The sequence below is a fragment of the Thamnophis sirtalis genome, unplaced genomic scaffold (assembly GCF_051295495.1).
Source record: "Thamnophis sirtalis isolate CommonGarterSnake01/CBP01778 unplaced genomic scaffold, rThaSir2_p1.2 scaffold_2, whole genome shotgun sequence".
In the NCBI taxonomy this organism is placed as follows: Eukaryota; Metazoa; Chordata; class Lepidosauria; order Squamata; family Natricidae; genus Thamnophis; species Thamnophis sirtalis.
Window position 1 is genome coordinate 149,174,269 of NW_028261382.1, and position 15,634 is coordinate 149,189,902.

Sequence of the window (15,634 nt, forward strand, 5' to 3'; positions counted from 1 at the left end):
CCAGGAAGGCATAATTCAGATTCAGATATGGTAAAACAGGCAGGCTGGCAAAGAAGGGAGACAAGCTACATATATATTTAACCAACGTATGTGTAGAATTTTCGAGGGAAGTTGGATTGGAAAAAAATGAGGATAGCTTTAAAATTGGAAGAAGAATAACAAATCAGCCTGTGCTTTGTTAATGATGCTACTATGAAAATAATCTATAAGTTCTAGCCATGAAAGTCAAGAAGCAAAAATAAATATTAAAACTAATAGTAGATACAATTTAGAAGATACAATGAAGATGCTGAAGCAATAAATATATTTCTGCCTTTTAGGATCAGCTAAAGGACTTGGTAGAGTAGCCATGAACACTTTGGAAAAGATATTCAGATGCCAGGATGTGTCTTTGCCTAAAATGATCAGGATTGTGTATTGTCAATTATTTTGCTTAAGACATTATAGAAATAGAAGTGGGATTTTGAGAAACAGGATGGAAAGACCCTTTTGGATTTCTATGTTGGAGAAGATTCCTGAGCATACTATGGACAGCCAACAACATTGAACTAGTCAACCCAGAGTTCTCACTTAAGGCACAAGTGTCCAGGTTCAAATTATCATACTTTGGACATTATGCAAGACTCCTTCTCTGTAGGGTAATAATGCTGAGAAAGGTACAAAAAAGAATTAGCAGCAAGGTGTATGGAATCAATTACAGTGACAATGGATATACCATTGGAAGAACTGAAGAAGCAGATTGGGAATAAATTGTCCTAGAGAATATCTATGTGGTTGCAAAGAGTGAACACCGGCTTGATATCATATAGTAAAAAACTAACAAAGTAAGGTCGATAGAGGTGTTACATTCTATTGCTGAGCTCCATAAGTTTAGTTTTGTTATTAAAAATTAAAAAGTGAGCGGAGATCATTTAAAAAAAAGAAAACAAGTTCTTGACTTAAATTACTGCTCCTTAATCTTGGCTTTAATAGTTATTGTTTTTGTTCCATTGGTTAAAACAAGTTTTGTACTATTTCCCTTTTTATTTAGTATTTAAGAAAGGAACATATCATTTAAGAGAGGTTTAGTCTAATATCCTTTATATTATTTTTGTTCATTTGATATTTTCCAGAATTGGAAAATCATTGACTGAAAATTCCTTATGTATGTCCAGATTTCTACAAATTACCAACAATGATTTCATAGTTTCCATTTAGTGGTGTTCCTACATTCAACAAAATATACTATAACTAGGTCAAGTTAGGGCCTTTTATTTAGTCTAAGAGCCGAAGTGGCGCAGTGGTTAGAGTGCAGTACTGCAGGCCACTTCAGCTGACTGTTATCTGCAGTTCAGCGGTTCTAATCTCACCGGCTCAAGGTTAACTCAGCCTTCCATTCTTCCGAGGTGGGTGAAATGAGGACCCAGACTGTGGGGGCAATATGCTGACTCTGTAAACCTCTTAGAGAGGGCTGAAAGCCCTATGAAGCGGTATATAAGTCTAACTGCTATTGCTATTGCTATTGCTACTTCTGCTATGCCCTCAATCACACATTCCCTCCATAGATTTCTTCAAATGAATGGTTTGCATGTGACAAGTTGCTTTGAGATGGTAATTCTGACTTATTAAATGCAAGTAGTCCTTGTTTAGCAACTGCTCATTCAATAACCATTTGCAGTTACAACAGTGATGAAAAAGTAACTTTGCAAGTAATCCTTGCATTTATAATCTTACAAAAGAAAAGTGAAGTAAGATTATAAGAACCAAAACAGTTTATGAACTACTTCTTTAATGACTGAGTTGTTGGTTCTAATTGTGATCACTAAACAAGGACTACCTCTACAAATCTAGAGATTCTACAGATGCCCCAGTCATCTGGATTCTCTTGTGTAAGCAGTTCCTTTTGTGTTTTTTTTTTCACGCCTAAGACTTAGTTCAATGTGTAAAGCAAGCAAGATTAAATAACAAAAATAATAGCGAAGCTAGCTAGAAGCATGATTTCATTTTTTAATACATGAGTACCCACACTATTAACATATTAATTAGTTTATGATGCACTGAATAATAGAAAAATACAAATAAGATTTGAATCAGTTTGAAAAACTGAGTCACTTTTGTTTTTTCCATTTGATTTATTAAAACACAGTTTTCACACAGTTCTTTCAATAATCTAAATTTTCAATAACCGGCATTATCTCCAGGGGAAAAAATACTAAGACTGAATTGGGTTTTTCCTATTTTCCTTCCAAGTATAAGACCCAGATGTAGCCCATAGGAATAAGTCCATATTTTTTAAAATTAAATGATAACTAACTGTTAGTCATTATATTTCTGTCTGAGAAAACTTTAGGTAAAAGATGCAAAACAGGCAAAATGATCTTAGGTTCATGATGATAATTTGCAAACACAAAGAATAGTTATTAATTTTCAGTGATTCCCTTTCTTTCTGCTACATCCCTAAGCACAATATATTGAGTTCTGTTTCAGGAGTGGATTTTCATGGTGCATTGGGACATTTAGAGCATGAAAGAGGCAGTTACGATCCCAGCTTTGGTGATTGATGCACATCTCAGACTTATAATAAATCCCACTGAAATCAATCGGTATATATAGCATAGTTTTTAAATCAAAATATTGGTTCTGAGTTACGGCAATGATATAATACTTAGGGCGTTGGTTTATTACTGGAGGGATCCCAGCTGATGTCAATCCTCAACTATTCAAAGTCCATGGATAAATTTGGACATATTTTTTCCTTTATTTTTTTCTCTCCTTCCCCCACTGCAACTTACTTGATAAGTTGATGCTGTTTGGGAAAAATGAAGTGCAATCCTTAACTAAGCCACTAAACTTTGGAGGAAAGGCAAGATTTAAGTATAACATTATGATTATGAGATTGTAACCTCCATTTGAAATTATATGTGAAAATATATACTTTTGGTTCTCATGACATAATGCTATTATGCAGGCAATAAACTCAGACAACCAATGAGAAGGATCTCAGTTTTAAACCCTAGATAACTTTTAGGCATGCCTTGAGGCAACTTTGACTTTTATCTTTTTTTTTCTTCTCCCCATTTTAAGAAATAGTTTTTTATGTATCTGTTTGGCATACTTTGAAAAGTCACTTTCCCTGTCTATTATTCTGCTAATAGGACAATATCACTTTCCCTGTCTACATTATTCTGCTAATATGACAATATCTTAAATATATTAAAGTTACAGTATTTTCCACTGAATTTAGAATAATAAACCAAAGAGGGATATCTGCATTAATTTCCAAGTCACTAAAACATGTGAATAAAATTTTCAAGTAAGTTCAGTGCCATGAGAAAGACTTGTATGACTTTCCTTAACCATGTCAAAAAGCATTTAACACTTATTGTTTAAATTCAGGAATCAGTCCCAGAAAAACATGTCCCAGGAGATTCATTAGATCCTTATATTCCAGACTAGTGACTTTTTTTGTTCCTTAAAAATGTGATGCATATTACTGAAGTATCATGTGGGAATGACCACAAAAGCATACCACTCTAGTAATAGGCAAAATAGACCCTAAAAGTAAGAATTGCTCCAATGATGTTCTGTTTGTTGCCTGAAAGCTTTAATGAATATAACCAGTTTATTCCATTTGTTTATATATCCTGAACAGCCAAAGGTACAACACAAGAAAAAGGCAATAAAACAATGCAGCTTTATGCCAGACTTTGTGTTTTGATATACTAAGCTGTTTATGCTGATTGTATCAATAATTCTGTGTCAACTTTATTCATATTTAATGTACAATGTTTAGAAAGACAAAAAGAATTTTGAAGGGTGCAAGTGCATCTGTGTAATCTGCTGATATTTTCTGCAGGCAGATATTTAGTCATTTTCTTGTATTTCCTCAAGAAACATTTCTTGATAGAGAGAAGTATGTGTTGTATGCAGTTTACATAGCTGATACTCCGTAATATGGAATTCATACTAACTACGTGGATCAGTTTTAGAAAGTGTTTCCCCAAGATCTGATAATGGGTAGAGTTTTCTTTATGCTGCATGAAGTATCCATAAAGTATCTTTTTTCAATTTTACCAATTTGTGTTTTTTCTGTGTAGAACTCGATGGTAGATATACCAGTACTTCCACCAGTTCCAGAATTCCCAGACAGGTGGGCAATACTAGTAGGTATTTAACCTCGAACAATTAGAGAAAGCTATATCTTGCAAGTTGACCAATTTTAAAACGATTTTATAGTTGACAAAGAACAAAGAATTGCTTTCAAAATTAAGAGAACCAATGCTTTAAAATAAGCCGAAGTGTTTTGATTTTGAGTGAATTACATTTTTCATGAAAATTAATGTAACTTTTATTAACACAGATGTGCAGTATGTAGTTTTTGATTGCTCGTTTCATTGTAGTTCTGTGTAGTGTATAGAAAAGCAGAACAAGGAAGTGTTATTTCAGAGAGAAAGAGAAATTAAGGTGTCTAAGCTCACAATTACAAACTGGGACATGGGGCAATACCCTTAGCTTTTGCAGTTCTGTAATGTAGCCAAATAATTGTTATATAGAATTAACATATTTAACAACTATAATATCTAAGATGTTTTGCAAAAGAATAACATTTAAATTTGTATTAATGTATTTATTAATTTAATACATTAATGTAATTTACATTAATTTAATTATCCTTGTAACCTAATATCTTATCATTATAGGATCTGTGCCTTGTGTTAGATTTTAATGAAGTTTTGAGATCTGTACAGAATGGCTTCAAGTTGCAGCAGTAGTATTCAAAATCCAAAATCATCAGGGTCTTCTGAATGATTGGATACTTTGCATAGTAGCACTTTCTCTTTTTTAGAGATCTATACAACCCATAATCCAGAAGCACCAATATTACTCGTGTAACATGGGAGCCAATCAGCAAGGGAGAAAGAATCATTGTACACTATTTTATGTATGTTTCCTTTGAGTCTTGGCTCCTGATGACTTCATTGACATGTTTATGCATTTTGATTAGGAACATTTTAGAAATAACTTCCATAACAACATTCTGGAATATTTTTCAATGCATTGATCTAGAGTATAGCTTGGATATCTCCTGTCCAAATGCTGCTTTGCTTCAGAGCCCAAACAATACCTGTCTAAGGGATTTATCCATCCATCCAGTTATCCATCCATTCATCCATTTCATTAAACTTGCTGACAATTCTATGCCAGCTCATGGCAGCCTAGAATGATGAATGTATGTTGCATACATTCTACAATAACAGCAGGACAAACATTTCATACTGATCAATTTTGTTCATTTCCTTTGTATAAAATGTATTGATTTAGCAAAGATACATACTAGGCCTCAGTATGTTCAGTTTCTACATTTTGGTTAATCTTTTTGACCTTGACAAATGATAGGACTTTTTTTACTTTTCTTTTCTTTTTTGGAGAAATTTGCTTCCCAAGAGAGATTTTCTACTTGTTATCCTAGTTAGCTGGCCAGATTTAATTTTCACAAACTAATTATTTCAAATTGCCAGTTTTTCATAAATGTGCCATTTCATTAAGGATCAAATAAATAAGAACATTTAGTCACAAACAGCACTAGGCTTTCTTGAGGTTAATGATGACTTTTCTAGTCACCCGTGTGTGGCATGCAAACATGGTTATGCAGTCAGAAGGGAGACCCTAAATGGGTTTCTAGAATAAAACTTCTCTAGGTATTCCATCTTTTGGGTTCTTTTTGTTTGGGTTCTTTTGTTGAGCCCTCCCTTCAAACCAGCAGGGATGCATATTGATGGCAGCTTTAACCAGTCAGACTACTGCAAATTATTTTTCCCCTTCAACCAGAAAAACAGCTGGCCAGTATTCACAAAAGAGGCTGAAATACTGGGAATAGATAACAGTTATTGATGTTACTGCATCAATACATCAACATGGCACTGTTCATCTGCTTCTACACAACTGGATAAATCATTTGCCTAGAGATAGACCTTGAGATGTACACCCAATCATAGAGCTAGAAACATTTAAGATAATCTCTTCAGTTTCTCTGAACAAACATAGGACTATTTCCCACACCAGCTGCCAATCAGCTGCTATACTATGCTAACATGTACAAATCTTGGAATCTCCTCCTGCCCTTTTCCACAGCTTTTATCATCCCTGTTCTCTGGAGCAACAATTTCATACTTCTCTGTAGCATCCCTTCCTTTTGTCATTTAATGTTTCAAAATAGCAAGTATAAGATATAAATTAGCAACCCCACAGTGGGGAAGTCCATTCCATCTGCTGCCAAAGCAAAACTGCTACCACCCACACTTGCTGCCTCAGGCATTTGTCTAGGTGCATCTTTAAGTCCAGCTTTAATAGAACTGATAGAAAAGAACTTCCATTTATTGCACTTAAATTATTAGAGCTGTTTATAAAGAGAGGGAGGAGCAGAAGTCATAAGATTCTAATCATAAAATTTAACCAGTTTTTTTAAAAAATGTGGAAAACCATGTAAAGTCATTTCCATTATATTCCATAAAATATAATAAAGGCAGATTAGTATAGCTTTGCAATGTTAGCCAATTTCCCTCTTAAGATATTTTTGTCTACCAGAACAACTAAAAGCTAACAATAGAGGAAGCAATCAAGATGATTCCCTACAAGATGTTCCCTGTGACATCTTCTCTCTGCCGTTAAGAGGACAGAATGCTAGACTAGAATTAACATTTGTGTGCCTCAGCATGGCATTTCTTGGGAAAAGGCCACAGCTCAGTGGTGCAGTACATGGCTTGCTTGCAGAAATTCTCGTATTTGACTCCTTATGTCTCCAGTTAGAAATGAGTTCAAGTGACATCTCTGTCTCAAAATGTCTTGACAGTCAGAATAGGCAGTGTTAGTTTATACAGATCTGTTGGGACAGAAGTTTATGTTTTTATTAATTCAGAGATGAATAGACAGAAAATGTATATGATATGTGATTTTCAGATTGCTGTGATAAAGCATAAATGTGAAAATATTTCTCTTATGTTAGAGAAAGAAGTCTTTGTATATGAAAAAACTATCATCATAAGTAGAATGTAATGGTCCAGCTTCCATATTCAGGCATATCCTTTTTATTATTGTATTACAGTAGTTTATAGTCTGTAGCAATATATACACTATAGACCAGGGGTGTCAAACTTGCATCGTCACAGCATCATCACATGACGTATTATGACTTTTTTCCCTTTACTAAACCAGTGTGTGACACAGCCGGCCCGTGGGCCATGAGTCTGATAGCTCTCCTATAGACTATAGCAGTAATTTTGCTGCTGGTATGCTAGGCTTATGCAGTTTCTATAGAACTATTTTAATTCCTTACGTTATTTAGCACATTTGACCTTCTATACGTTGAAGAATGATGTAAACTTTTTCCAATATTCCTTTGTAGTTATTACCACTTTGGACTGTGTCCAGTAAGCTTACAAGATTTTTGTCTATAGTTTTTCAGTAGCAGATTCCTTAAGTAATGTAAACATTTCCCTCAGCAATTCCCAGCTGTATATTTGATTTTTGCATTTCCATTTCCATACTGCTATATCATGACTTGGTTTATTTTAGTTTCTTCATTTTTATTTGTTTATTTATTATAATAATACTTGAAAAATTGTAAATGACAGAAGGCCTATTATAATCAAAGAACAATGAGCATATGTTGGAAGTTTTCAGACTTTATTAATTTCTATATTAGGTCTTTTAAAGAATTGTATTGCCCATCAGGGTGAATTGGGGACAACTCAAAGAAGATTAAGTTAACATATTTGGCATTCTGGCAAACAATCAACAGGCAGTTTGATTCCCATGAGAAAGGGATCGTGGTTTAAACCATGTCTATATAAGACAAGATATGGATAGAAGAAAAAAGTGGCTCAAGGATATTGTCATGCAAAAAGTAATTAAGTATTTCAGCTGTTTTGCCTTAATAAGAGTGAAATACGTTCTCACTAAATAGACTGACAGCAATCAGTTGTTAGCAGTAAGCAAAATAAACTTGATAAGTGACATGGCTAGAACATTGCTGGGCAGTGATATTGTTCAGTTAGTACAGAAAAAGCAGCAAAGAATTGGAAATGATCTGCTTCAGCTACTGTTTGATTATGACAGTGTGCATAGGAAGTTCTCTGTGCCCATTATTTCATTTTTTTTATTAGAGACTCATCACAAGAGGCTTTGCATCCACTCTACCACAACATTTGGAAATGTAATACTAGGCACAGCAACCAGAAGAGACTCCATATTTGCATAGTAAATGCTACTTTTACCCTAGTAGTATAATGCATCATTTTATTTGGAAAACAGCAATTTTCATGTATAGATTTTTCAGTCAGCGTGTGCTCCAACAATGCATATTATTATGATCATAGATGATGAGATGCTGATGCTGATGATCTGTCATTTTGACAGCTTGATACAAATCCTACTTAAGAATGTTCTTGGACACATTCCTTCAGGCAACTTCAAAAACAACTGTGTTTATGGTGGGGAAAACTGTTGTGTAAATCAGTTCTATAGTAGTTGGCAGATCTAATTTCTAACTTTATACCTAGATGTAATTGTCTATAAATTTCATAAAAGCATACCTATAACCCCTAATAAAAACAGGGCTTTGCCAATCTATTAAATTCTTCATAGAATATTTTAATGGTTATTAAATCAATTGACTCTAAATCTCACTTTCATAAATGAGTTAGACAATATTTTCCAATTACTATCATCTACCACCTTTCTAAAGATTAGATTATTCTGATTGATTTTTTTTTAAAGCTCTTCAGTGCTTTTGGATTTTATTTTTTTGTAAATTTGTTGGGGAAAAGTAGTTTGAAGTGGATGTAGGAGAGGAAAATAACCTTTTGAAATGATGTTTCTGACACTTCACTTCAAATTTGTCACAACTGTAAATTCTCAAAGTAGCCTTCTGCTGTCTGTCTATTTATTTCGATAGGATGTTTCTACATTAGATATTAAGGTTTTCTGTGCAGGTATCATACAATGTTTTCCACTTTTATAACTACAAGAAGCACCAAAATGTATGGATGTAAAATTGGTGTTTCAAAATTAAAAATTAACATGATGGAAAATTAGGACATTTTGAGACAATGATACTGTCAACCTTCTCTGGACCATCCACAGTTCAGAGCTGTTGCTGTCATGGCACCATTACCAATCCAGAAAGTATTCAGTGACATATGATCATCAATTCAATAGGAATGTCCTTGAAAGGGATTTACCAATACATGCAATGGAATACAAAAAGTCAAGGGAAAAAAAGACCTTAAAAGCATAAATAATCTTAACCAATAGCCCTAACAGTTCATATAATTTCTTATAGCACCTCCTATTATATCTCTATAACAGTTTTCAACTAACAAGCACCAGATTTATTGTGATCTCAACTCATCTTGAAGGCATCAGAGTGGGAAAGTCTATTTTATAGTATTAAGGAGGAGGAGAATAAACCTTTTCTAAACTATTCATACAGGTGTAGTGCAGATATAATAGTTTTGGGCTCCTTTTCATAACCATAGAAATCAACAGCATTGTGCAAAAACTTCAACATTCAATTTTATCTCCCATAATGTTAATGGAAACCAGAATTCAAACATATGTTTTTAATCATGGCTATATGCTGGGTTTTTCAGCATTACCATGAATATAATTATTAATTCATATTAATAGGCTGTCCCCAAATGAAAAACAGGAGAGGAGAGAGAAGTAAACCTGAACAATATTCTTCTTTTCCTGGTCAACTTATCTTGTTTATTTTTTCATGAATCCTCCTCTTCAGACTTAATATTAGGTGTTACTTTCATATTTATGATGCCTATTGTAGACATAAAACATATGTTAACTGGAAAATTAATATACATTGGACTACAACAATTGTCTGAAATATAAAATTTGAATGTGCAACTCATACTAACAAATTTGAGAAAGTAGTCCCCATATAAAATGCCTGATTTTTTCACAGGCATAAACAGGCAGTTTGGTAGTACTTTTTTTCTGAGAAAAACATATTTTCATGAGCAATAATTTTGTCAGTGTTATGTTTGCTTTAAACCACTCTATGTAGGTGTTTTGCATTTGGCAATTTTTTTTAAGCTGCCATTGCTTATGTTCACTTTGATAGATCTAAAATTGAGATTCCTTTTTTCTTTCCTTCATCAAAATGCATCAACCCAAATATTTAGGAAGAGGTCTCTAAATAATACGCCACCTAGAGTAGCCCCGCAGTGAGATAGGCAGAAAATACATTTAACAAATAAAATAAATAAATAATATGCTATAATGCCTGATATAATTCACATAACAGTCTAAGTGGGATTCTCCCCTCCCTCCCAATTCACAGACCAATTTAAGATTTTCCTCCCTACAAATATGCAATGCCATAGAACATATTGAAAATGGGAAAATGTAGTGAGAAATTTTAAGATATACAAATATTGGAAAAATGTAGTAAGTAGCATTGTGGTTTTTTATAAGCAGTGATATCTGTTGAAATAAACATTGTATATTGGTATACAAATGTTTCCTTCTGCCAACTTTGCTGTAAAAAATAATAAGGTACAGACAACAGTGAATAGCGTTGGTATAAACTAGATTTATCTAACCACTTTTCCTCTTTTCACATCTCATGACTTTGATTTTTTTCAGCTGCTATATCTTATTCTCTTTTTGTTTTGTTGTTATTTGTTTGCTTTTGTTTTGTTTTTAACATAATGTTGCTTAGGCCATTAGAGAATAGTTTGGTATATTCAAATATAAATGTTTGTGAATAATGTGACCATTTGGATAATTCTGCTATCTTCCAAAATAGCTAGTGATAACCATTCTGTAGCCCTGAATCAGATGTTTGGCTTGATCAAGAATCAACATCCAGAATTATAAAAATAAAATCAATAGATTTGTGGGGATATGTGTTACGAAGAAATGCCCTACACTCAGCAAACATAGCACATTTCTTTTTCTCAGCTAGAAAGTATATTTTGAAATATCGTTCAAATTCAGGTAAAGGAAGTTCAGCCTTTCATTTCTGTTTTGGATTTCATGAATCTTTTGATGCAACTAAACTTCAAAAAAAAAACAAACCTCTGCTGTAAATATTTATTCCAAAGTAAAACTGTATTAATTTAGTGGGATTTACTGCCTGGTCAGTGGGAGAAATTTTGCTCCCCAACTGACCTAGATTACTGACTGGAGAAAAAAACAAGTTAGTTCCTTTGGTCACACGGATACATTAAAATATTCAGAATTTCCCATTTCTGACTTAGGCGTAGTCTTTCCTTCTGCAGAAAGTTACAATTTCTGATCAGAGAGATAAATCTGTTCTTTGACTGCTAATATAATTGCTTTCACTGGCTAAAAATATTAAACAGCAGCAGGGCTTTTGCACACATGTAGTTGTGTAGTTATTTTAGCTAAACCATCTCTGATAATGTTAGGAATGAGGGAGCTGGTGCAGCAGACAACACTAAATTTATGCTAATTATGTCTCTTTGTATTAAGGATAAATTCCAGTCATTGTGAGCCAAACATCAGAGATCTAATTACTTTTCTTGGTTTTCCTTTGTGACAGTTTGGGAGAACAGCTCAGTAATGGGGTTAGATTGTTTATTTGTTTGTTTGTCAAATTTATACAATTGTCTATCTCACATGAAATGATGCTGGGCAACATATAATAAAATCATAAATTAAAGGCCATACTTAATTTTATTGTTACCTCCTATCTTTTCATCATTTCTTGGGAATCAGTCAGGGAAGGCTGTGTTACTTTAGGTTGGTGGGACAATTTAGTAGTTCAGTTGAAATCTTGAAATACATCAGAGTGGTATACTAGGTGCAATTATTTTGTGAGTGTGCATGTGTTTTTATTATTAACTGGCTAATGTATTTACCTGTAAAACCAAACTATAGATATAAGACAATAGTGACACAGAGGAGGACCTTTTCCAAGATAGGCTGAGGGAATTGAACCCTGTACAAAAGAGCTGGGAGCTGTATTTTACCTAGCAACTGTTTCTAAGTAGGACCACTGATCACTGTTCCCATGGTAGAAGAAAAGGAGCTGGCAACATTGCTGAGAAGAAAGACTAATGCTAGACCTAGGATGAACAGGGAGAGGGAAAGAGTACTCAGGGCCTGCAGTTGAGAACGGGGGAGGTTTTAGGATCAATTTGGTAATACTTGGAATGCCTCTAGCTGGGAAAATAAATGAAGGACCTCTGAGATTCTCAGTAAGATGGATTACTAATAAGGGGAGGAGAAAACCAGTTCAAAGATTATGCAGACTTTCGTGTTGAGGACAAAGATCCACTGTACCATGCAATCTTTTAAAAACAAAAATCTTAACACTTATCAAAAGTAAATATTAGCATGATATGTTTGTGGTAAATAAGGTAAATAAGCTAAATAAGAATAGAACTCCCAAATTATTTCACACCCAATGCAATCACGGTCTATGCAGCTGACAAGAAGTTACATGGTTGAAGATGTAACATCTGTCAATTCAATACAATATAAAAATAAAGTAGGAAAGGAAAGATACCTGGACACTTGCTTGTTGCTTTAGAGGAAGTTTCTGCACAGTCATTTCATAGCCCATCAGATTTAACAAAAACTTTGCAACTGGTTGGATTCTCATTGGGTCTTCCTTTGAGAGATAGGTAGCAATAGCAGTAGACTTATATACCGCTTCATAGGGCTTTCAGCCCTCTCTAAGCGGTTTACAGAGAGTCAGCATATTGCCCCCAACAATCTGGGTCCTCATTTTACCCACCTCGGAAGGATGGAAGGCTGAGTCAACCCTGAGCCGGTGAGATTTGAACCGCTGAACTGCTGATCTAGCAGTAGCCTGCAGTGCTGCATTTAACCACTGCGCCACCTTGGCTCTGTAGTACAATCTAATGTGACCAGAATGAATATTAAATTTTAGGCTGACCGTATTTTTTTACCCCAATGTTGGATGGTTCTGTGATCCTTTAAGAAGAGTATGTACCATAAATAAAAACAAATAATTGTAGTGGCAAATGAACTACAATAATAAGTCAGTGTTTATTTACCTAAACTGATATACAGAATAACCAAGGGTGGGCACAAAAACAGTGAGAAAGGAGTGACTTCTGACTTCCTCCCTGCTTCCCTGTTGACTTTGCTTGTGGGAAGCTGGCAGGGAGCATCAAAAATCACAATCACAATACCATGGGGACACCAAAACACCCACAACATTGCAAATAAATTGGTCTGAACAATTTTAATTTTAATTCCACAGGAGTAATGAGTCCCAGATTTTTTTAATGCATTCTTTAAGTTAGTAGATGTTAGATACCTTGATTCAGAAATTCTTGGGATATAATGCTCTGTTCAGGATAACTTGAGAATACAAATAAACAAATAAACAGATAAGCATGAGTGTTATAGTTGTATATAGATAGTAGATGTATTTGAGTTTTCTTCACTTTGTAGTATCCAAAACATTGTAATTTTTATTCACATAACCTGGTTATACTAGGTGATTGCTACCAAAATAAAACCTTAATAATATCCACCCTTATTCTACTGTAGACTCTGCTGCAGAGTAAGTTCTACAACCTAATCAAGGGCACCAAGATAATTAATTATCTAATTAATTAGATCTAATTAGCTAATTAATTAATTAAAACTGGGTGCATGTGCATACTTTTGTTTTACCACTTGTGTTCAATTACATTTATATTATTCAATCTTAGCTGCATTTACTGTATGTGTACTTCTAATTGTTGGTAGCAAGCAAATGTTTTAATAACAGCAGATTTGGAGGAAGAAGAAGGGGTTGCTTTAGGGTACTTTTAGTATGTGATATTTATCATTTATGATTGTTTTATTCTCTTGCTAAGTGTCCTGTATTTTTTGACAAAACTTTAGAGGGTAAGTGTAACCAATAAAAATACATTTTCTCCAATTTTACCCCATTAGATGAAGGACTAAACCATGAATGCAAGTTGTGCAACCAGACATTTGATTCTCCTGCCAAACTACAGTGCCATCTAATAGAGCACAGTTTTGAAGGAATGGGAGGGACCTTCAAGTGTCCAGTCTGTTTTACAGGTGAGTACTCTGATAGGACTCATTCATTGTGCACCTTGGCTTTAATTGACTCTTGTATTTTCTTCAATGATATCATTTATGCCACACTATTGAAATCGGGAGTCTATCTTTCCAACATTCCTCTCACAAAATATGTTTTCATCTGATTGGTAGGATGGGATTCAGAGAAAGGATCCTCTTGCTATGTAGCAAATTCCTCTGCTTATTCAAAAGGTTGGGGGAGAGTGGAGGAGTATTTCTGCTAATTTGCCTCCATAACTGCATTCCTGCATGTCACATATTTGGCTGGTTTGGTACAGTTACAGGGTGAAGAAAGGTATTACTGTTGTGTTTCTGGATCACAATTATCCTTGAAAAACTGATAAACTGCCAGGACTGTTTATTACTTATTGAAAATATGAAGAAAATAGATAGTTTTTCATATTAACAACGAGTTCTGCAGGAAGTTGTTAATTGAAAACAGCCTTACTTTATCTTTTTTTGCCCAAATCTTAGTAACTTTGTACCTTATTACTGTTTTTTCTTAGAAGCCATTATATACTTTAATGTCTGTTTTTAAAGTAAGATGTATTTAAACCAGTATATAATGCAGCATTGTGAAAAGAATTTGATATTCTCAGGTGAAAAAACCAAACAAGTTTGGTCCCCAACTTCCGGTCCATGGCCCAATACTGGTCTGTGGCCTGTTGGGAACCATCTGCGCAAGGGGCAGGCAAATGTGCAAAGCTTCCTTTGCGCATGCTTGGGAGGTAGATTGCATGCACAAAACCACACCCACACCGCCACCACTCCTTCTGCTAGTCCATGGAGCCAGAAAGGCTGGAGACCACTGCTCTAGTGTAACTAGGCTAGAAACTAGGGGACCATGAGTTCTAGTCCACCTGAGTCATGAAAGCTGGGTGACCTTGGGCCAGTAACTCATGTCACAAGGTTGCTATTGTGAGGAAAATAGGAGGAGAAAGGAAAATTAGGTATTTTTCAAAATAATAAAGGCAGGATATAAATAAATACATACATACTGTACATAACAATAGTCTATGCATATATAGTATGACTATACTTGGGGTGTGCACAGCACGGTATTTCCCCATCAACATTGGTGATGCTTGTAAATTGTTACTGAAATAAATGTGTCATAATTTTTGTGACAGGAATGAAGGAAAATACATCTGCTATGTGCAAGTTAGTTCTTGTCCTATCATTTACTATCATCAGTGACATCAGTTCAGCACAATACTCTAAGAAAGATGTGTCTAGCCTGTGACTTATGACCCACATGCAACCCTAGCTAGTAATCCTTGCCTCCGAGATAGTAAACATTAACTATATTGTATATTTTATATGCAGCCCAAGACACTTCTCTTCACTCAGTGCAGCCCAGGCAAGCCAAAAGGTTGGACATCATGCTCTAAAACATGATCCTATTGATTGTCAGTTAAATGATCATTGTACCAGTATCATAGACTACCAGGCTGAAACCAGAAAGGGTATTGTCAATGCACTGTATGTGGATTCCTACACCATACTAAAGAATGTTGATCAAATACATCTAAATGCAACACAA

The 15,634-nt window shown here is 34.5% G+C and overlaps 1 protein-coding gene across 6 annotated transcripts in view; it reads left to right on the forward strand.

Moving 5' to 3' along the window:
* ZNF521 (zinc finger protein 521) overlaps nt 1-15,634 on the forward strand; it is a 355,589-nt gene that overhangs the window by 301,874 nt on the left and 38,081 nt on the right. For 4 of the 6 annotated variants that reach the window (XM_087707161.1, XM_087707157.1, XM_087707158.1 and 1 more), the window contains 2 exons: nt 4,077-4,142; nt 13,939-14,070. In XM_087707161.1, coding sequence (XP_087563287.1) covers nt 4,077-4,142; nt 13,939-14,070 — 198 coding nt within the window. The remainder of the gene's footprint in view (nt 1-4,076; nt 4,143-13,938; nt 14,071-15,634) is intronic. The other 2 variants (XR_015695657.1, XM_087707159.1) reach the window with 2 other exon arrangements.